This window comes from Notolepis coatsorum (genome assembly GCF_963971535.1).
Source record: "Notolepis coatsorum genome assembly, chromosome: 1".
In the NCBI taxonomy this organism is placed as follows: Eukaryota; Metazoa; Chordata; class Actinopteri; order Aulopiformes; family Paralepididae; genus Notolepis; species Notolepis coatsorum.
In genome coordinates this window covers 154,423,823-154,444,950 of record NC_140165.1, presented here as the reverse complement: position 1 = coordinate 154,444,950, position 21,128 = coordinate 154,423,823, and the positions used below count along the sequence as shown (strand labels likewise).

Genomic DNA, 21,128 nt, shown 5'->3' with positions numbered 1-21,128 from the left:
ATGATGATGATGATGTAAAGACATAAGAACTTAAGAGAGTACCATACCACATGCAGACACTGTATAATGACAACCGGACTTCACAAAGTGCACAGAGACGGCACCACAAACTATAAACAGTAAACTATACATATCACTCTCTATAGCTACGTACTACATTTAGTACTATGTATTGTACAGCATTGTTACCATGACGTACATACGGTCTGCACGCATACTGTACACACTACACACAATTATTGTTGAAAGTCAGCCTGAGGCCATCATTACATCTCTGTGACTTAGTGTAATATTGTCAGACAGGAAGAAACAAGACTTTGTTCTCTCTGGCTAATTCCATCAGCAGTCTGTGGAAAATATGCAGAACTAAGAGCTCTGAAGTGAATGGAGTGGGACATAAAATGTCATCTACCAGTAAAAAAGTTTGCCATTTTAACTCTGAATGCCATTCAGCATTCCCCATGGCCCCACTTTCTTTTAAATGGATTTGTTACATTCCCGGCACATATTTATGACATATTTGACCTTTTGATGGTGATGTACAACCAAAGATGTTAAGTTAGGCTAGCAATTTGGCTAGTTTTGGCTATTTTATTTACAATATAGAAATGCACATTCCTGGGGCGACTGGGTGGTGTACAGGTCTAAGCCCTTGCCTACCACCGCAGAGACCCAGGTTCACTTCCCAGCAGTGACACCTTTGGCTTTGTCAGTCGTCCCTAAGGACATAATTGTCCTAATTGTTTGCGGGAAGCTGGTGGGTTCCTGGTTGTTGCAATAGCGACTCCTACTGGTCGGTTGGTGATAATAATTTGACAATTCCAGGTACACACATATGACAGTTGCCTTCATCGGTGGTCCTGAGGACATCTCCTCCCATTAATTTCCTCTCATGATTGCCCTCCTCTTTCCTTAATGCTCTTCATTATTGTGTCTGTTGTGTTCAGGAGTGTCGGATACTTAAGAACTTCTCCTCGCTGCGAGCCATCCTGTCTGCTCTGCAGTGTAACTCCATCCATCGCCTGAAGAGGACCTGGGATGAAGTGTCCAGGTGAGACTGAAGGCAGTGGTAGAGCACACTAGAAGATAGAATATAGTACAGTAGAATAGAACAGAATATATAGAATTAGTATCCAACCACAGCTGGAAATTCAATACAAAACACGGATGAGGGTTTCTTCTTTTGTTTGTGACTTATCGGTTGCCCTCTATCTGTCAACAGGGAGAATTTCCGCACCTTCCGAGAGCTGTCAGAGATCTTCTCCGACGACAACAACTACTCTCTCAGCCGAGAGCTCCTGGTCAAGGTGGGTCAAGCTTTTCCAACAGGATGCAGTAGGGGTGGACGGTATAAACGGTATACGGTATAAACGGTATTAATTTGCTCTACGGTATGGATTTTGACTATACCGTGTAACCGGTACAGCAGCTCTAAAATAGCAATGACGTCATGTAACCACAGCGCGACTATTTCAATCGCATTTGCCCCTAAAAATAGATCGAATTTGTCATAGATAATAGATATGTGCAAACTGGAAAAAGTTATTTAGGAGGCTTCACGCAGTGGGCGTGTCAACACGCAATTGTCATTTCATAATAAACACATATCACTGCGGCGCACAGCAAGTTTCAATTTCAGTTCCTGGCATTTTTAACCAGTGGAGAAAGGTAAGAGATGTCCCTATCGTTTTTCTTATATGAATTATTCTACGTTAATAAAACATACCTGGTGATCAACTACAGTTTGCTGTAAACATTACGATATGTGTGTAGTGTTATGATAACGACGGCAGCAGCGGGAGCCGGGAGGACGGCTGCAGCAGTGGATTTGCGAATAGCATGCAGCTGCAGAGCCGCAGAGCCAGGGGCTCTTTCAGGTCTGGTCACAGGCCCGTCAAACAGCGCCCCCCCATCACCATTTTGTGTGTCAATTTGTTGACACATGTGTCAATTTGTTGACAAATGTGTCAATTTGTTGACACAATTGTCAATTCTTAAAGCTGAGGATGAGTGGCACCTTTGTCTCAATTCTTATTCAATTCAATTCGCTCTGCGGCTCTGCAGCTACATATGCTTCTAGCAAAATCCAGCCCCGCTGTTTGCAATGGGAGCAGGAGTCTCGACTCGGGACTTATTTTATTTGGAATATAATGACTTTATACGCAAAAGTAGCCTAGTTTTAAGTTAAAATATTATAAATCTACATGCCTTGAGGATGTCATTCTTTATATAGCCTGCCTATCAGGCAAAAAAAATTATTCTAACAGAAACACTGATACCGTGATATATACCGTTACCGTCTATGCTTCAAATTACACCGTGATATAAATTTTAGACCATACCGTCCACCCCTAGGATGCAGTCATGTTTTCTGCTAACGATACAGATGACAGGAAACATGGCTTGGTGACCCAGACTATCGCTGTGTGTCCTCATATCAACCTCAGCAGCACAGCTACAGCAGGGTCTGGCCAGCAACAGCCAGAGAGACGTAGTTATCACTCAGCGTGTCCTTGGTGGTTGTACAACGCTTACTAGATTGAGTCTCTCAATCTGCTGGCGAGAAGGTATAGCTACCATGAGACTAGTTGATTGTTGTCCCTTATTTAGGAGATTATTTGTCCAGTGAGCAGGGACTTTCATGGCGGTGATGAAAGAGTAGGTTACCAGCAGCAGTTTAGACCAGTAGTCATTAGGGGTGGAACGGTATGCATTCGAACCGTACACCGTTCGGCACAACCTCCACGGTTCGGCGAGTGTGGCTATTGTTCGGTTTGTCTTGAAGCGCCGGCTGCAGTAGCAGGTGCTGTCAGTTCATAGAAAGTGTGTGGAAATGGCAAGCGCAATATAAATCAATCTTCATTATGACATTAAAACATTTGGCATTAACATTACATAGGCCTACAACTTGCCATAACGTTAGCACGGTTTGTGACTCTACAAGTACAACGCACGTTGGTAGCCCGCTAGCTCCAATACAGCCAGTGAAATCATTAACAGACATCAATGAAATGTTACCGTAGCTAGCAGAGGATAAAATGGGAGTCTGAGGCGGGGTGTCGAAAGACAATGACGTTTATTCAACATCCAAGAAGGCTAACATTGTGTTTACTAACTCCAACCGGGACTATTGCCGCTTTCCCACTGCATGGTATCAACTTGATTCCACTCCACTCAACCTCCACTGTAGGTAAGAGTCGAGAACGAAGGTACCACACGCTAAATGGTCAGTGCGGACGCCCAACCCATAGACGGTTCCGAACTTCCGTGTGTGAATTACATGAATCCACCACCGTTTCACAATTACTGTGTTGCACAACTTGCACTCAATATTTAAATAATGTTAGTCTAAATAAATGTACAGACAATGTACATATTTTAAAAATAGAATGAACAGAGTAGTGTTGTTTTGAAACAGTAGGCCTACAGTGTGTGTGTGTGTGTTAGTTTGATTTATGCTGCATTTGATATTGATGGCCTTCTAATTTGTTTTTTGTTTATTTATTTTAAATAACACAGTGACACTTTTCCTTTTGATAAGAAATCCAGCCATATTCCTTTCATTGTATTTCAAATACTGCACTTTAATTTCTAGCGGAAAACTAATCTTTCCATTAACACTTTCAGTGCCGGCCTCTGTTTCCTATTTACCCCGTTGAATGCCGCCACCCACTTCAATGATAGAGCTCTCATATTTGCGAACGCATAAACTATATCTTAAATTATGGCTATGTGTCTAATATGGCCGTCGCTTATCAATGATTTGTTTGCAGTCAACATTGTCGAAACGGATTGTTTTTTAATCGGTTCATTTCCGTTTTATACTATTTTGAAAAAATGAATCGTTTTCAAATAAACGCTAGATTATCGATAGTATTATGTGTACTTATGCACGCTATAGAAGCGGGCTGAAAAATCGATTCTCTTATTTCCTGATCGCACACACACACACACACACACACACACACACACACACACACACACACACACACACACACACACACATACCCACATATGGCACACGCTGATATATAGGTGAAAATAGCTCTGATTATCCCAATACTGGTAAAATAGATTCCTTACCTCAGATCAGATGTTCTCCAAAAAGATTATTCCAATTCCTGATCGCCATTCCAAATATCGATCGCGTTTATTGATCCAACGCTGGGTACTGGAAATATATATTCCACGCTGTTCTGAGGGACCACAATGAGTCCGATCGGCTCGGGTTACTTGCCTGAGAAGTAAAATGTGGATTCCGGATTTTTCTTTTCTCATCCATTTTCATTGAGTCCATTCCAATGCGTGCATTACCATCCGGGAGACGATAGGGGGCGGTATTTCCCCAATTCGAGTTCAGACAGATCCCCACTGGTAACGTGAGGCTAGATTGATGAAATATGAATGGAAATCGGTGATAAAAAAAATAACGATTAAAAACGAGATATCTCGTCGGCTGGCACTCAACGGTTGGCATGAACTAACGAATTATGCCGTGGCTGGCACTCAAAGTGTTAAGAACTGACAATCGGGGAATTTAAACATTGTTGACATTGTTTTTTTGTGTTAATTTTAAAGAAAGGAAAGTCTAGTGCTGGTTGAGCATATGCATACTTTATGTTGATGGTCTTTGTCTATAATGTGGCCACAAAAATAGAAAGGTTTAATTATTTTGTTTGTTTGCACTAAGTTAATACTTTGACAAATGTAGCCTATATTTTTCAGTCAGTTCGGTCTTTGTGTGCCAAACATTATTTAAGGCAAACCGCTGTAAACTTTTTTTCTTTTTTTTGTGTTACATTTAAAAAAATAAAATAAAAAACATGTATATCGAACCGAACCGAAAACCGTGAGCACAAAACCACGATACGAACCGAACCGTGTATTTTGTGAACCGTTCCACCCCTAGTAGTCATGGATATCTTAGCTGTTCAGATATGAAGCGGGCCCTGTGCTTCTATCAAGACTAAAGGGCGAAATCAGATTCTCTTTGACGGGGTCCACAGGGAACCTATGCTAATTCAAGGTCACATATACCTGTGGCTATTCTTACCTTTAACACGTTCCTGCCCTCGAAAACATATAACCTGTCCTTATTTTCACATAACGTCGCTATCTAATTGCAGACGTACTCTCTATGTTGAGTTTCAGAGGGTGCGGTTCATCCCTTACCTACGATTAAAATATATTAATAGTCCCCTTTATGACACTGGCCTGTTTGCTGACGTACTTGTCTGCGTACTGTACGGTAAAGGCGCAGGGAGCGCCTCAGGGCACGCTCTGAGGGAATCCCAGCTGACGTCAAGAGTCCGAGGCTCTTGTTCGATGTAGATAAGAGCCCCGCCCAGATTAAGCAGGGTGCTGTAAAGGACCCCCCCCCCCCCCCCCATGCATTGGGCTGTGTGGTGTATTCTATCTATGCAAGCCAGGCAGAGCCATAGAGATCTGCCAGCACCAGTCACATGGGCAAATAAGCATTTTCTGGTATTGCATCATTCAAAGGAATTCAGCTTGAATACAGAGCGTTTTGTTTCCCTTCCTCCAAGATGTAATTAGAACAAGAACCATTTTATGTCCCTATTTATTTACATTGAAACTAATACAAACATTGTGTTGTTGTCGGATGAAATCTTCAGCCAGTTCAGTTGTCCTCCACACGACCGCAGCAATTATGGTCATTATATACACATATTGCCTACATGTTGTACATACTTGAATATAATGCTGTCTCTCATTACAAGAACACAGGGAATAAAGGCGTATATTTAATTTACTCAAGTGTTTGGGGGCCATTATGGACCACATAATACAGTTGTAGTGTGTAATTCCATAGTAAGTATTTATAGGCCGACTTTATTTTGGTAATGGGAGTGGGTTTCTTCATTGAGTGCTTATCCTCATCATTAGGGCACAAGTATCTTGTGTTTTATTATAAATAAACTGCATATTTATCGTTTGCTGTCTTGCTCTACAGGAGGGCACATCAAAATTTGCCACTTTGGAGATCAACCCCAAACGAGCACAGAGGAGGCACCAACAGCAGAGGGAGCTGGTGAGTTCAAAATACAAAGTAACAACGGTTCTTCCTTTTGATTGAACTGAAGTGAAATGGGGTCATCATGATTGTCACATCTTGAAGTTGTTACGGAATAAAAACTTGACAAATCCCATTAAGGGGTAAGTTGAGAATTTTTGACCCCTAGCTCTATTTCCTAATTACTAATGATGATGTTATAGAGAGTCCTTTCTCAGCACAATCCATGTTGTTCTTCATACTGGATACACATGACTAATGAAAGTCATTGATGCCTGGTACAAGTCTGTACAACATACTTTGCTGAAACCTACTGCACTGTGGACTGCATTTTTATGTGAAGCATTGACATATAGCAGCAACAGTGGCTCAGCAGGTTACCAGTGGTAATCAGAAGGTTCCCGGTTTGATTCTGGCTCAGAATGTCACTAACTTTTAACACTTTGACTGCCGGAAAACGCTTAAAAGCGTCATTCCCGGCCATGCTCAAGTTGCCGAGGACGCTTTACAGCGTCTTTAATATCAATATTTCAAAAATCTGGGATCGGATTCATATTTCCCCTCCGCTGGCCTGAGATCCACCAGGAGGACCCACTGAGCTCTCTGGCGGTTCAGGAGCGCCATCTGGTGGCCGATCGGCGCAATCGCTTAACAGGAAGTGCTATGGAGGTTGTGCTGGTCGGCCGTATTACTTCCGGGCACTCTGTTTGGCTACCGGGACTCGATCTCGACACAATACATAGCGATCGATTGCCAATAACTCGATAAACAACATGATTTGGACGTATATACCATTATACAAGCTGGAAATGGACCGGGTAAATCTACATCCCATAATGATAAAATTTCTACTCTACGATGATCGCCCAACGGCGCGCGGAGACTGGGGTGAGTTTTAGCGTGTAAAATTACCGTCTTCGATACTAACTGCTATGAGCAACATTTGACCAACAAGGCTCAGAATGTGAATAACTCAGCTTAAATACTTTGCGCATCGACCCTGGTTTTTGACAAATGGAAAAACATGCTACCCAACTCGTTTCTCCTCCTTCAATAACAAAATATCTCAAATCAACAGCTCACTGACCGCCCGCATCGCCCCCTCAGCCCCCCCCTCCCCACTATCACTTTCCCCCAAGCTGACTCCATCCCTCCCACCCCTTTTACTGCCTTCGCCCCAGTCGACTCCTCCTTCATCACGGACCTCATGACCACCTCCAAGTCCACTACCTGCTCCCTTGACCCCCTCCCCACTACTCTCACCAAGGCCTGCCTCCCTGCTCTCATCCCCCACCTCACCGCCCTCTTCAACCAGTCACTATCCCTAGGCCACGTCCCCTCCCTCTATAAGCTTGCCGCCGTCACCCCTGTCCTCAAAAAACCCACCCTCGACCCATCCAACCTCTCCAACTACCGCCCCATATCCAATCTCTCTTTCTTCTCAAACACTTGAACGCATTGCTGCCTCCCAACTCCACTCCCATCTCCAGTCCAACACCCTCTACGAACCCCTTCAATCTGGCTTCCGTCCTGCTCACAGCACTGAAACTGCACTGGTCAAAGTAATCAACAACATCATCTCCGCTGATGCTGGTGCCCTCAACATCCTGATCCTACTAGATCTTAGTGCAGCCTTTGACACAGTGTGTCACTCCATCCTCCTCCAAAGGCTGCACCAACTGGGTGTTGAGGGCACAGCACTTGACTGGTTTTCCTCCTATCTCACTGACAGACATCAATTTATCTCCCTCTCCGGCCACACCTCTTTCCCCCTCCCCAGAGAGAGAGAGAGAGAGAGAGAGAGAGAGAGAGAGAGAGAGAGAGAGAGAGAGAGAGAGAGAGAGAGAGAGAGAGAGAGAGAGAGAGAGAGAGAGAGAGAGAGAGAGAGAGAGAGAGAGAGAGAGAGAGAGAGAGAGAGAGAGAGAGAGAGAGAGAGAGAGAGAGAGAGAGAGAGAGAGAGAGAGAGAGAGAGAGAGAGAGAGAGATTCTCTCCTCTCCCCCTTGGTTTTCCCTTACTCTCTTCCCGACTGTCTCCCCTACTGACTCCTGTGTATTCTTATTGTTCTCCGTTTCCCTGTGGTTCTTTTTTGCCTATTGTCAGTGACTTTGGGTCTTTGAAAAGCGCTATACAAAATAAATGAATTATTATATTATTATTATAAACTTTATACTGTATTTGGGTTGAAAGGTAAAGTGATGTTTTACAGGAGGATTATATGTTTAGCTAATCAGCCTAATTTGACACTAAATGACCTGATGTTTTGGTACGACCCCACTACTAGGATGCACCCGAGCTGGTGACGTTGAGTGACCTGGGCTGGAATGCTAAGCTATTTTGGCTTGTGATTCTTCTTTTTTTCTTAAACTGCCACTTTGAAATTTAACAGAGACAAATCGATATTAGACCATGTTCAAGATAAGATAAAGAACCAGACAAAGCTAGTTTAATAACCCATTAATTTTACCTTGCAGAATGAGCTGCCCTCCCCTTATTTTGGGCAGAAAAATTATAACATGCATGCGAGGTCTATTCTGAATTTGCCTTTCATCCCTACAGGATATTGCCCTCATTATAGTCCAGTGCATTATAATGTTTTTTATTGATAGTGCCATTTAGTGGCAAGTTAAGTCACTGCAGAGTGTAAGCGTTGTCCTTTCATCCTCGTTCTTTCAGGGAGTCATGCAGGGCACCATTCCTTACCTAGGGACCTTCCTTACTGACCTGGTCATGATGGACACCGCTATGAAGGATTACACCGAGGTCAGACGTTTGTGCAAAGACCTTGTGATATGTTGTTATATTCAGTTATTGCTTACCTTCAACAGCTTTTGCATCTGTTGCTCACCGTTGATTATTTTGATTAACAGGGAGGCTTGATCAACTTCGAGAAGAGAAGAAAGGTGAATTGATTAGTACTCATTTGTGTTTAATCTCCTCAATGATCTTTAAACCGAAAACATAATCTCTATCCAAATGTTGTGTGGACTCTAATTGTATTTCTATCTTTCTTTTCCCATTTAATTCTCCCACGCTTCGCACTATGTGCAGGAGTTTGAGGTGATCGCTCAGATCAAGCTTCTCCAGCTGGCATCCAACAACTACAGCTTCACCCAGGACAGCCACTTCAGAGACTGGTTCTCAGGGGTGGAGAAGCTGAGCGAAGCAGAGAGGTCAGTCATTCATGTCACTTAATTTCCCTCTATTATTTTCTTTAACTCAAAATGTCTTCACTTTCAGTTCAGGATCAAGTGGAATGTGGACGAGAGAAGGTATTGAGTTGGTGTTGTTTCCCTACAGCTACAATCTGTCCTGTGAGATCGAGCCTTTGTCGGAGTCGGCCAGCAACACGCTCAGAGCCAAAAAGAATGGGGGCATCATGAAACGCTGGAGCGAGTGAGTGCCTGTGTCATTACTACAGACCTTGCGCTGCTCTCTTGGTTACTGCACAGCCGGGGGGTTGAGATGACAAAATGGAGGCCTGTCGCAGAATGTTTGGAATTCCAGCATTTCCATCAGTCGCTTGTGCTCGAAAAAGACGATGGCTGCATTAGATTAACTGGTAACTGAATAGGTTATTGACAAATTTGAGTGGTGTAACATTAAGCTTTCCCCCACGTTTTAAACCATAATTTGAGCACTCCACCACTGCATATAAATAAGGCTGTCTCTTGTCATCAGTCTTGCTACATCACAACACTCCATTGGTAATGACTCTGCAAACATTCCTCAACAGGCCTGTATTATTTCATTTTAGAAAATACAATGGGACTTTGTAGATATTTAGTATGATGATGGATATGTGACCTACTTCTCCTCATACAGTCTCCTGTGTTTCCTCTTCCCTATATTTCTCCATCTCCAGTCGCCAGTTGACTGAAGCCGGCTCTGGCGGCGCGGCAGGCTCTCATTCCAAGTCCTTTGACCACTCCCACTACAGACCGTACCAAGGGGGCGGGGGTGACAGGGGTGACAGGGGTGACAGGGGTGACAGCGGCGATGCCCTCAGCGTCACCTCAGTCAGCTCCAGTGGTTCGGACCTGGAGGACGTTGTCAATGCCAGCTTCCTGTCCGACTCACCAGAGGGACAAGAGAGGAAGGTGAGGAAGAGGGCGAGGCTTTAGCGCTATGAGCTCCGTTTGTCTGTCTTTACTTTCACCGCGCGTTGGACGTCATTCAATCCTGGTGCAAAAAAAACACATCTGCTTTTCCCGTTAGTCAGCTATTAACTACTAAACATTAGACCTAATGTTAGACACAAAGTATGTTACAAAGTGTTAATTCAGTTCAGTTGCAAATATTGTATTCATTCCTCAAGGGGCAATTCAAGGTAAGTGGATCTGCAGACCACAGTATACAATATCATTCATACACGTAATTTTATTTTTTTAAACAATGGCTACATCATAGTAGCAGAATTACAACTAGTATTAGAACTAACGTTGGCTACCACCAGTAGATATTTGAAGTGTTTAGTTTCCTTGCTGCAGTATATTTGCTAGTAGCTAACCAATCCAGAAACTGCGTTGTATTGCATTGTGGGGTAGACCAGGAGCACCAGAATGACATCACTGATACTAACTTCCGGTCCTTCCTATTCTCATTATAGACCTCTACACCTTCAGTAAAACATTCAGTGTATTCTCATTATAGACCTCTACACCTTCAGTAAAACATTCAGTGTATTCTCATTATAGACCTCTACACCTTCAGTAAAACATTCAGTGTATTCTCATTATAGACCTCTACACCTTCAGTAAAACATTCAGTGTATTCTCATTATAGACATCTACACCTTCAGTAAAACATTCAGTGTATTCTCATTATAGACCTCTACCTTCAGTAAAACATTCAGTATATTCTCATTATAGACCTCTACATCTTCAGTAAAACATTCAGTATATTCTCATTATAGACCTCTACACCTTCAGTAAAACATTCAGTGTATTCTCATTATAGACCTCTACACCTTCAGTAAACATTCTGTCTATTCTATTCTCATTATAGACCTCTACACCTTCAGTAAACATTCTGTCTATTCTATTCTCATTATAGACCTCTACACCTTCAGTAAACATTCTGTCTATTCTATTCTCATTATAGACCTCTACACCTTCAGTAAAACATTCAGTCTCTGCTCTGGGGAGAGAAGGCCATGTGACGGACACTACTTGTGCAGTAAGTTATTATTATTTCTCTCTGTTTGGCCCAAACTGTTCCTGGGCATGTACTCGGGTGATGCAGTACTTTCATTGTATAAGAAACATACATGTTCCCATTCTACACTAGTAACAAGTATGTACAGTCAGTTGCAGCAGCAGCAAATCAAATATCAATCTTCTGTAAGTGTTATGGTTGGGATAGATGTTTCTCCTCTGTCCTCCTGTTCTACTACCAAGATGTAGCACTGAACGGCACAGGAAGTCCTTCATTCTGACAGCCATCAGACTTATACTATAATGCATCACTGTGCCTCACTGCATCACTGAGCACAGGGTGACAGTACAATCTTCCTGGGCCCTCATTTATCAATGGTGCGTACGCACAGATATGTGCGTAAACCGTGCGTACGATCATTTCTAAGCAAAGTGTGGGGAAATGAACGTGTGCTTGAGATTGTGCGTATATCTACGCACGGCTCAGACCGTGCGTATATGTCACCAAGCGGTAGAATGTGAAGACTGCACGCACCATGAGACAGACTTTCATGCATTAGTTTCAACACTGACGTGTTCATATGATCCGTAATTCATTATAGTTAATTGTAAAATAGCGACAGTAGTGTAATTATTGTCGAACCCTATAAATAGCATTTGGAATAAGTCTTTCTTTCCGAATGAATGCAGCATGGTTTATATATAGCGTTATCGGAATACTACGGGGTGCACTGACTGCGCTCCGCGGTGAACTGTTTTCAGAGATAGCAGATGGGGATGAATGAATGAATGAGGAGCAGTCTAATTGCTGAGAGAACATAATATTAACTAGAGTCCGCTACCCGAGACACATTCTCCTTGATTTGTACCGCAATTTGGGACCCAAATTGGAGTCTCAAATTGCCAAACTCACAAATGCCATCCCCGTGCACATTCAAGTCCGCTCCACCCTCGGGTCTTTGGCCACCGGCACGGTCCATCGTGATATTGGAGATGGATCGAGCAATAGACTGTTACTGTACCACCCATGTAGCTGTCAAAGCTCCATCACAAATTCAGTTATGTGAATAGAAAGGGTTTCCACTCAGTCAATGTTGCGATGCGCATTTGCCTGATACATGTCGTTGCTGGTGACCGGGAGGAAGGCACGCATTGTATTGAATTAAATTGTAATGTTATTACTGGGGTATCTGTAATTAAAATATTGCTTAAATGCAGGTGATCGGGGTTATCCACTGAAGCCATAGTTAATGTCTCTGACCAACCCAACGAACGACCCAACAGGAGTGCAATAATAACAGGCTCACACGCAAACAAGAGCCCTTTAGAGCGCAGTTGGCCTGCTTGTTTGGCACGGGGGGGGGGGGGGGGGGGGGCGGGCGGGGGCCGACGCAGCGGCAGAACACCCACCTCCAAAGTCCAAACTTTATTAAATATTGTTTAAAATAAAAAGCGTAATACTATTATTTTGTGTCATGTTTCCAAATAAGATTGGTCACAACGAAATGCTTTCTAGCTTCAATGTGTTGGTCTCGCTCTCAGTGAAGTTTCAAGTCCGCTTAGTCCATTATTCTACATTCCATGGGGGTGTTTCATGACCATATATAGTTAGAGGCGATTCTGTATGCAAATACTTAAGATCGTGCACGAGCACGGAGCATAGAACAAGTGGCATTTATCAACACGGAGTACTTGCAGGTGTGCGTAGGACCTGTGTACGCACGTTGGATAAATCCCGATTTTTCTGTGTAGAGACATTCTAAATTCCATGCTTAGGAACAAGAGATGGAAAGAGAGGAAGTGGAAGACCAAGAAGAGGCTGGGTAGACGACGTCTGTGATTGGAGCGGAGTGAGAGGCGGAGTCACGGAGTTGGAGACAAGAAGTGGGGACAGAATGGGTTGGAGAGTGATAGGCAACCTTCGGAACGAAGAAGCCACCTAATGATGATGATGAACAAAAATAGAACACTTTCTACGCATTATTGCTAAATGAGGGCCCTGGACTTTTACTTTTAAACCGACATAGTACAATTTTACACTTGCTGTATATTTCTGTATATTTGTACTGTATATTTTATATTAGAATGTAACATAGGACATTTATATCCCGTATTTTATTCTTAGGCTTATTTTTATTCTTATTCGTGACTTTTGGTTTTGTCTACCTAAATGTTTACCGTGAGTGATTTGTAGTGCCAAATTTCCCTCTGGAATGAAGTATTTCTATTCTATTCTATTCAGTTCTGGGAGTGTACGTCTCTGTCGTCTCTGGACACCTCCGGCATGGGGTCTGGCTCGGGGTCCAGCAGCGCCTCCTCCTCATCCGTCTCCTCCTCCACCCCTCAGCCGGCGTCCCGCTCCCACAAACGTTCCGTTTCGGCCGTGTCCAACTACTCCACACTGTCCCTGCCACTCTACAACCAGCAGGTGGACGACTGCTGCATCATCCGCGTCAGCCTGGATGTGGACAATGGAAACATGTACAAGAGCATCCTGGTGAGGAGGAGTGGCAGGAGGTGCTTTTGGTAGCTCAGCGGGCTAAGGCTCACATACTCGTGATGTCCCGGGTTCTCATGGCCATTGTCACATTTCTCTCTCTCTTGGGTATGGCTGTGTACTTTATAATAAAATAGCCTTTAAGGTGTGGCTGGGTAGTGTAGAGGTCTAAGCATTCGCCTACCTCTGGCTTGGTCAGTTGTCCCTACGAACACAATTGGCTGTGTTTGCGGGTGGGAAGCTGGTGGGGTATGAGTCCTGGTTGTTATAGTAGCAACACCTACTGGTTGGTCAGGGCACCTGGTTGGTCAGGGTGCCTGTTTAGAAGGGAGGGAATCTGGGAGAGATGGCATGAACCTCCTCATGTGTTACGCTCTCCCATTGAAACTCCTAGCTGTCAAGTGAAAAGAAGCAGCTGGTGACTTGCATGTATCGGAGGAGGCTGACAGTAGGGTAGTGCACCAACCTGGAAGGGAATTGGCATAACGACTAAAATGTGTGCTGTTGATTCCATGTTTCAGGTGACTAGTCAGGACAAGACTCCAGTGGTGATCAGGAAGGCCATGATCAAACACAACTTGGACCGAGAGAAAACCGAGGACTTTGAACTGATGCAGAAAATCTCTGAGGAAAAAGGTAATGATTTAGCACCACATGGAATCGGGAGCGAGAGTCTTTCCTGCTCTTACAACTAGAGAGGTGCTAACTTGAAATGGAAGACATTGTAGGTAGGAAGGTTATAAGAAACTCTGGTTAAAAGTGACACTCAGGTTAAAATAAACCCAAATAAATTGATTAATTCTAATATAAAACATAGGAGAGATGTTTTGGTCTGTCAACCTTAATCGGACCAATGATGAATGTCGACAGACTGAAGCATCACCTATGCATTTAAATTAGAATGAATACATTTGGTTGTTTTTAGTGTCGAGCTTCGCCTTCCTACCACCATATGGAGTAACACTTTTTTTTTTGTATCTACATTTTCTCCTCCTTTTTCTATTTTTCTCCCATCCCAATTTAGCCGTGCCAATTCTCCCCTCCCCTGTCTTGAACGTTGCTTGCATGTGCCCCCCACTGGCCGGTTGTAGGGAGGATAGAAGCCCGTCACATATCCCCTCCGATACATGTGCAGGTAGCCAGCCGCATCTTTTCACCTGCCAGCGCGGACTCTCATTTGGCGAGGAGTAACGTGTAGGAGGCTCACACTGCCCCCACCATTTTCCTGTCTCTGCTGTGCAGGCGCCCCAACCGACCTGTAGGAGTCGCTGTTTACAACGTCCAGATTACCACCCTTCGACTTCCCACCCGCTAACTCTGCCAATTGAGTTAGTATGACGGCCGGCCCAAGCTGGAGGCAACGCCGACAGCCAGATTCAAACCCGGTGTCTCTTGCGTTGTGGAGTAACACTTTTTACCATGATTATTAAAAGCACACAAATATTTGCGTTAATTTCCACTGAGGACCGTGTAGAATTGACAATTTTTTTTTATCCACTTTTTCTCCCCTTTTCTATATTTTCTCCCATCCCAATTTCTTATCATCCAATTCAACCCTCCCCTGTCACGAACGCTGTTTCTTGCCTCCCACAAGCCGGCTGCAATGTGGACTAAGTCATACATAGCACAAGTCCCCTCCGGTACTTGAGGTAACAGCAGTCGCATCTTTTCACCTGCGCAGCTCGATCTCTCAGTGGCGAGGAGTAACGCGTGGGAGGCTCACGCTGCCCCCGACACTTCCTGATTCTACTGCGCAGGCGCACCAACCGATCTGTAGGAGTCGCTGTCCACAACGCCCGATCCCCACCCATCAGTTTCCCACCCCCTAATACGGCCAATGTGTATTAGTATGAACGACCAGCTAAACTGAAAGCAATGTGGAGCGCTGGGCTCTCCGCATTCGTGGCGAGCGCCTTGCCCACCACGCCACGTAGCCGCCCCTATGTGGTCCTCATCCTATTGGGCCAGCAATGACGACCTTGTAGACTCAACCACTAAACGATTATGTGCATTTCCCCATGTGGAATGCTCCTAATTTAATAACACTGCTACTGGGCAATCCATGGTTCTCTGCCCCTGTTTTCCTGTTTTTCGCTTGTCAAGTCTCCTTTTCTATCTAAAGTTTTTTTATTTTATTTTTATTTTTTCTCCGATTTTTCTCTGTTTTTCTCCCAGTCCCAATTTTAGTCGTTGTGCCAATTCCCCCCCTCCCCTGCCTGGTTGTTGTGCGCATGTTCTCCTACTGGTCGGTACAAGGGAACCCTGAAGTCATCCGCACCTTCCTCTGACACGCGCGGCGACAGCCAGTGACTCTTTTTCCCCCTGGCAGCGAGGACTCTCATTGGTGAAGCCTAACGTGTGGGAGGTCACGCTGCCTTCATCAAGTCCTGCTTCCGCTGAGCAAGCGCCCAGACCTGACCTGTAGGCGTCACTGTCCACAACGCCAGATTCCCACCCATGAATTCCCTCCCCCTAACTCAGCCAAACGAGTTAGTATGACGATCAGCCCAAGCCAAGGCAATGCTGACTCCGGGAGTCGAGACCGCAGCCTCTTGCATTGGTGACAAGCGCAATCTCCGCTACGCTCCGCCCTTTCTATCTAAAGTTTAATCTAAAATATGTTTCTGACATAGATTTTTTGGTATGTTTGATATAATATCATTGGATCTTCGATGGTGCTCTGGTGACATCTAGTGGCTGAAACTACTTAGTGTGCCTTTAAATCACTGTGTTACCTCTTCTTCTCTCACTCTGTAGAGCTGCGGATTCCAGACAATGCCAATGTCTTCTATGCCATGAACTCTGCTGCCAACTATGACTTTGTGCTGAAAAAGCGAGGTCTGTCCAGGCCGGTGCGGGCCAAGAACGTGACCAGCTCCACGCTGCCTCGCATGAAACAGAAGGGCCTGAAAATCGCTAAAGGGATCTTCTAAGAAACGGTTCCCCCTAAAATACAGAACTCTCTGCTCAGGTCTGCGGGCTCTGCTGTAGGCCCACCTCATGACCCTGAGCTGAAGGAACAGAGTTTTGGTAGAAGCTGTTGGAGAGAGAGAGACCAGTGGAAAACTAAAGGACCAATGAACTAAATTCCAGACTACCTGGAAATGGCAGAACACAGTAGCACTTACTAACACAGCCGTTTTGATCTCTGCAAACCTGAGAAGTTTGCAGGAAAAGTGAGATCCTCTCACTTCAGACGTTCCTCCTCGGAAGGAGAGCTCAAAAAGAAGCTGTCCCATGACCTCTCACCCCCTGGGAAGAAGCTGTCTCGTGACCTCTCACCCCCTGGGGTTCGTGGTATCTGGCTGTGTTAATGGGATACATGGGGACACTGGTCCATGTTCTACTTTCACTCTTTTGACATTGTGACTCTGGAGACGAGAACTCAGGAGCATATGAGCCTCAGGAGGCCGGTGGCCTGGATTTACGGTCAGACGGCGTGTGTGTGTGTTCCTCCACAGGGCGGAGAGGTGGTGGTGGCCTGAACTTACGGTCAGACGGTGTGTGTGTGTGTGTCCCTCCACAGGGCGGAGAGGTGGTGGTGGCCTGGACTTACGGTCAGACGGTGTGTGTGTGTGTGTGTGTCCCTGTCCCTCCACAGGGCGGAGAGGTGGTGGTGGCCTGAACTTACGGTCAGACGGTGTGTGTGTGTCCCTGTCCCTCCACAGGGCGGAGAGGTGGTGGTGGCCTGAACTTACGGTCAGACTGTGTGTGTGTGTCCCTCCACAGGGCGGAGAGGTGGTGGTGGCCTGGACTTACGGTCAGACGGTGTGTGTGTGTGTCCCTGTCCCTCCACAGGGCGGAGAGGTGGTGGTGGCCTGGACTTACGGTCAGACAGCGTGTGTGTGTGTGTTCTTCCACAGGGTGGAGAGGTGGTGGGGGGCCACATTGAAAGGTCTGTTAAAAAAACCTATGAAAAGTTTACTTCAATCGCTGCCATGTTAAAAAATAAGTCAAGTGGTCTATGCTATTTTAGCTTAGCGGAACAAAGTGTGAAACAGGAGCTGAAATTGCATTTGGAACAGCCAAGAGTCAACATGCCACTGTTTTTATTGGATCATAACCACTACATTACACCGAGAGGGATGTGGCAGTCCTTACGATCATATATGACCAGGGTCGGCTGGGGACAAGATGTGTCCTAGACGAGAACAAATGAGCAAGAAACTGAGTGTACATAATTATTTCAAAGACACCCAACTTTGCAGTATGTTATTTTGCAAATGGACCATATGATTTTGTTAATAGATTCACTATACATCATTGACTCTTTTTGCTTTGTACATGTTTGCAGTTCTCTGTTCTGATATGGTGCTGCTAATTATCTTTCCGAAGAGGTCCTACAAACTGCACTTCTATTATATCATCACTGTATTTTCTATCTCCCCGCAAGGACAGACATGACAGCGAGCGTCTCCTATGACAGCACTGTATTGTGCATGCCGAGAACACCCAGGGGTTCAGATGATGGCATATCCTACCACTTTGTCTCAGTATGACGTATCTTTGGCATGAGGGTGGGAAAGCAGTGGTTTTACATGCCAGCGGTGATGGTGGGGTCTTCATAAACTGCCTGATGAATGCCTGTGTGGCTGCCAAACTCCATGCACATGCATGCAAGAGGAACAAAGTGTTGTCACTTCAGTTACAAAAGCATTGCGCTGCCCAATATCAGCATATTTTAATTTTATATCATAGATAAAAAAAAATATTTAAAACCATTTAGATTGCACTGCGACCATTATATGCCTTTATTATTTTGAGCCGCATGACATTTGTTTCCAATTCTCTTAATGATGATTTGAGCGATCCTCTTGTTAGGACGAGGACATTAACGTGGAAGCAATATGGTGTCAAGCAGGGGCGTTAGCATGTGTTGGGCTAGCTCTCTCCTGTCACTGTGATGTGCTTTAACCCTGTGCTGTTCAACACTGTGATGCTTGATCTCTTCACTCTGCCCATCATTCTGATTGGCACGCAATGCTGAGCACTGTGAACATACCGTCTCCTCCATGTGGTGTCAATGGTGAATGTGTCAACCTATCCCTCGCAGAGTCATTCGTTGTTGTTGACTTGTTTACAGGCAGTGAGGCAACAGGCTTACTCTACATGTGCCAAAAAGGAGGAGGGGGGGGGGGGGGGGGGGGGGGTTGTTGTGTCCTCTGCCTATCACACCGAAAATGTATCAATTGGTATGTTTACGCTTTGTCACATTTTCTCTGATTAAATGCTGAGAACACTAAAAAATTATGTTATACAGTATGACCCTTTGATAACAAGTTAGGGGCCAGTGGAGTTTGTTACCCCATGGAGGATTAAATGAGCCTTTCAAACAATTTGAAGCCGTGGTGTCGGCCAGGAACTACATTGAGAATGCTATTATTCTATGCCAATTTTTAGAACCTAAGTTTTGCTATGAGCATCATTAAAATAAATGTTATTACCCTGCAAGCATTTCATTGGTGGTGGAATGGTTTGTTGACATAAATCATTACAATTAGACTCAAGTCTTTTTTGTCTGTGTTAAAACAAAGACTGTCAGAATATAAACTGGAAATCATCTTGCATTACATTTTCCTGAACTGTGCTCTGGTGCCATTTTTATTTTAACAAGAATTTAAAACTTTTATAACTTACTGCAGTCTCTCTTTGTTTTACTCTTCTTAATTCTCCAGGAACACAACAATTAATGTAGTATATGGAATTGTCCTTGTTTATGTTGATATTATTTATTGATTTGTATATAGAGATTTTGTTTTTGCATTGTACATTCTCTCCTTTCTTGATTATAGATTAATATATATTCCTGTATATACAAATAAACATTACGTTTATAAAAGTAAATGGCCTCTCTTTTTCTTGTGATGCAGTAGTATTAAGAAAGTATACACTAGAAACTAGTAGTATTATCAAAGTATACACTAGACTAGAGACTTAATCTGTGTGTGTGTTAAATCTATTTAATTAATGTAAGATGGTTTAATACGGTTGGGACATAGAATAGAAATACCTTTATTATCCCGAGGGAAATTTGACACTGCAAATCGCTCAACATTAAACATTTAGACGGAACAGGTCACGAATAAGAATAACAAAACCAATCAAATTGCCTAAGAATAAGAATAGAATAAAATATAAGAATAGAATAGGGGGCGGCTACGTGGCGTAGTGGGCAAGGCGCTCGCCACGAATGCAGAGACGCTGGGCTCGCCTGTTCGAGCCCAGCGCTCCACATTGCTTTCAGTTTAGCTGGTCGTTCATACTAATACACATTGGCCGTATTAGGGGGTGGGAAACTGATGGGTGGGGATCGGGCGTTGTGGACAGCGACTCCTACAGGTCGGTTGGTGCGCCTGCGCAGTAGAATCAGGAAGTGTCGGGGGCAGCGTGAGCCTCCCACGTGTTACTCCTCGCCACTGAGAGATCGAGCTGCGCAGGTGAAAAGATGCGACTGCTGTTACCTCAAGTACCAGAGGGGACTTGTGCTATGTATGACTTAGTCCACATTGCAGCCGGCTTGTGGGAGGCAAGGAACAGCGTTCGTGACAGGGGAGGGTTGAATTGGATGATACGAAATTGGGATGGGAGAAAATAAAGAAAATGGGAGAAAAAGTGGATAAAAAAAAAAAAAATAGAATAAAAATGGAATAAGATGTACAGTAAATAAATACAGTAAAAATACTGAAGTCTACAGTAGGTGAAATATTGCACAGTGCTGTTTCAAAAGTAAGAGTCCAGGAAGATGGTAACTGTCACTCTGCTCAGTTATGCAGTGAGGCACAGTGATGCATTGTGTTGCGAAGGATCAGATTAAACCGAATATATATATTTATTACTTGAGATATATTGTATAGTATTTGTATATCGTCTGATATCCCTTGTATATTCTTTGTACATATACACGGAATATCCCTTTACCTAGTACAGACCATAATATTTCGTTCTCCTATTGGACAGCGATCCCCTAGGCACCACGGCCATACCCCCAATGTCTAGTTCAAAGTCACCGCCAAAGACATGCCTGGACATGACCGGCTCTGCGCAAGAATACGAGACAGAAATAAGGCTGGTACTAGATTGTTCACCTAACGTATAAATACGGCGCAGGTGAATACAGCAGTATGTTAACCAATAAGTTGAAGCCTCACACCACGATACAACGTGCTGTGAAGTGGGCCCGTTTTGCCCCAAAATAGAGCCTTGAGACCGCGTGCGAATTGATAGCTGAAGTGTCAGAGTTTAACGCTGTATCGTCGAGTTCGACCTATTCTATTATTTAAGTAATAGTCTATTATGTATAGTGTATCGTGCGGCTACTGTTCTACAGTGACCAGCATTACCAACGCTTCCTCGTACCGAGCTAGTGTGCTTATCCAGGCTGGGCGGCTTAACCTGGTGCCGTCATCCGAGGAGCCCTAGACGAGAACCGTGTGGATATGTACA

At 44.3% G+C, this 21,128-nt stretch overlaps 1 protein-coding gene across 3 annotated transcripts in view; it reads left to right on the top strand.

Annotated features, from left to right (window-relative positions):
• Window positions 1–19,496, top strand: part of LOC311235935 (ral guanine nucleotide dissociation stimulator-like) — a 32,721-nt gene extending 13,225 nt beyond the window's left edge. For 2 of the 3 annotated variants that reach the window (XM_084323465.1, XM_084323464.1), the window contains exons 7-18: window positions 948–1,051; window positions 1,223–1,307; window positions 5,975–6,052; window positions 8,709–8,795; window positions 8,903–8,935; window positions 9,084–9,205; window positions 9,333–9,428; window positions 9,898–10,132; window positions 11,136–11,210; window positions 13,431–13,685; window positions 14,207–14,321; window positions 16,443–19,496. In XM_084323465.1, the coding sequence (XP_084179591.1) occupies window positions 948–1,051; window positions 1,223–1,307; window positions 5,975–6,052; window positions 8,709–8,795; window positions 8,903–8,935; window positions 9,084–9,205; window positions 9,333–9,428; window positions 9,898–10,132; window positions 11,136–11,210; window positions 13,431–13,685; window positions 14,207–14,321; window positions 16,443–16,618 (1,461 nt within the window). In that variant the 3' untranslated portion in view covers window positions 16,619–19,496. The remainder of the gene's footprint in view (window positions 1–947; window positions 1,052–1,222; window positions 1,308–5,974; window positions 6,053–8,708; window positions 8,796–8,902; window positions 8,936–9,083; window positions 9,206–9,332; window positions 9,429–9,897; window positions 10,133–11,135; window positions 11,211–13,430; window positions 13,686–14,206; window positions 14,322–16,442) is intronic. The other variant, XR_014620182.1, reaches the window with a different exon arrangement.
• The last annotated feature ends 1,632 nt before the right edge of the window (window positions 19,497–21,128 follow it).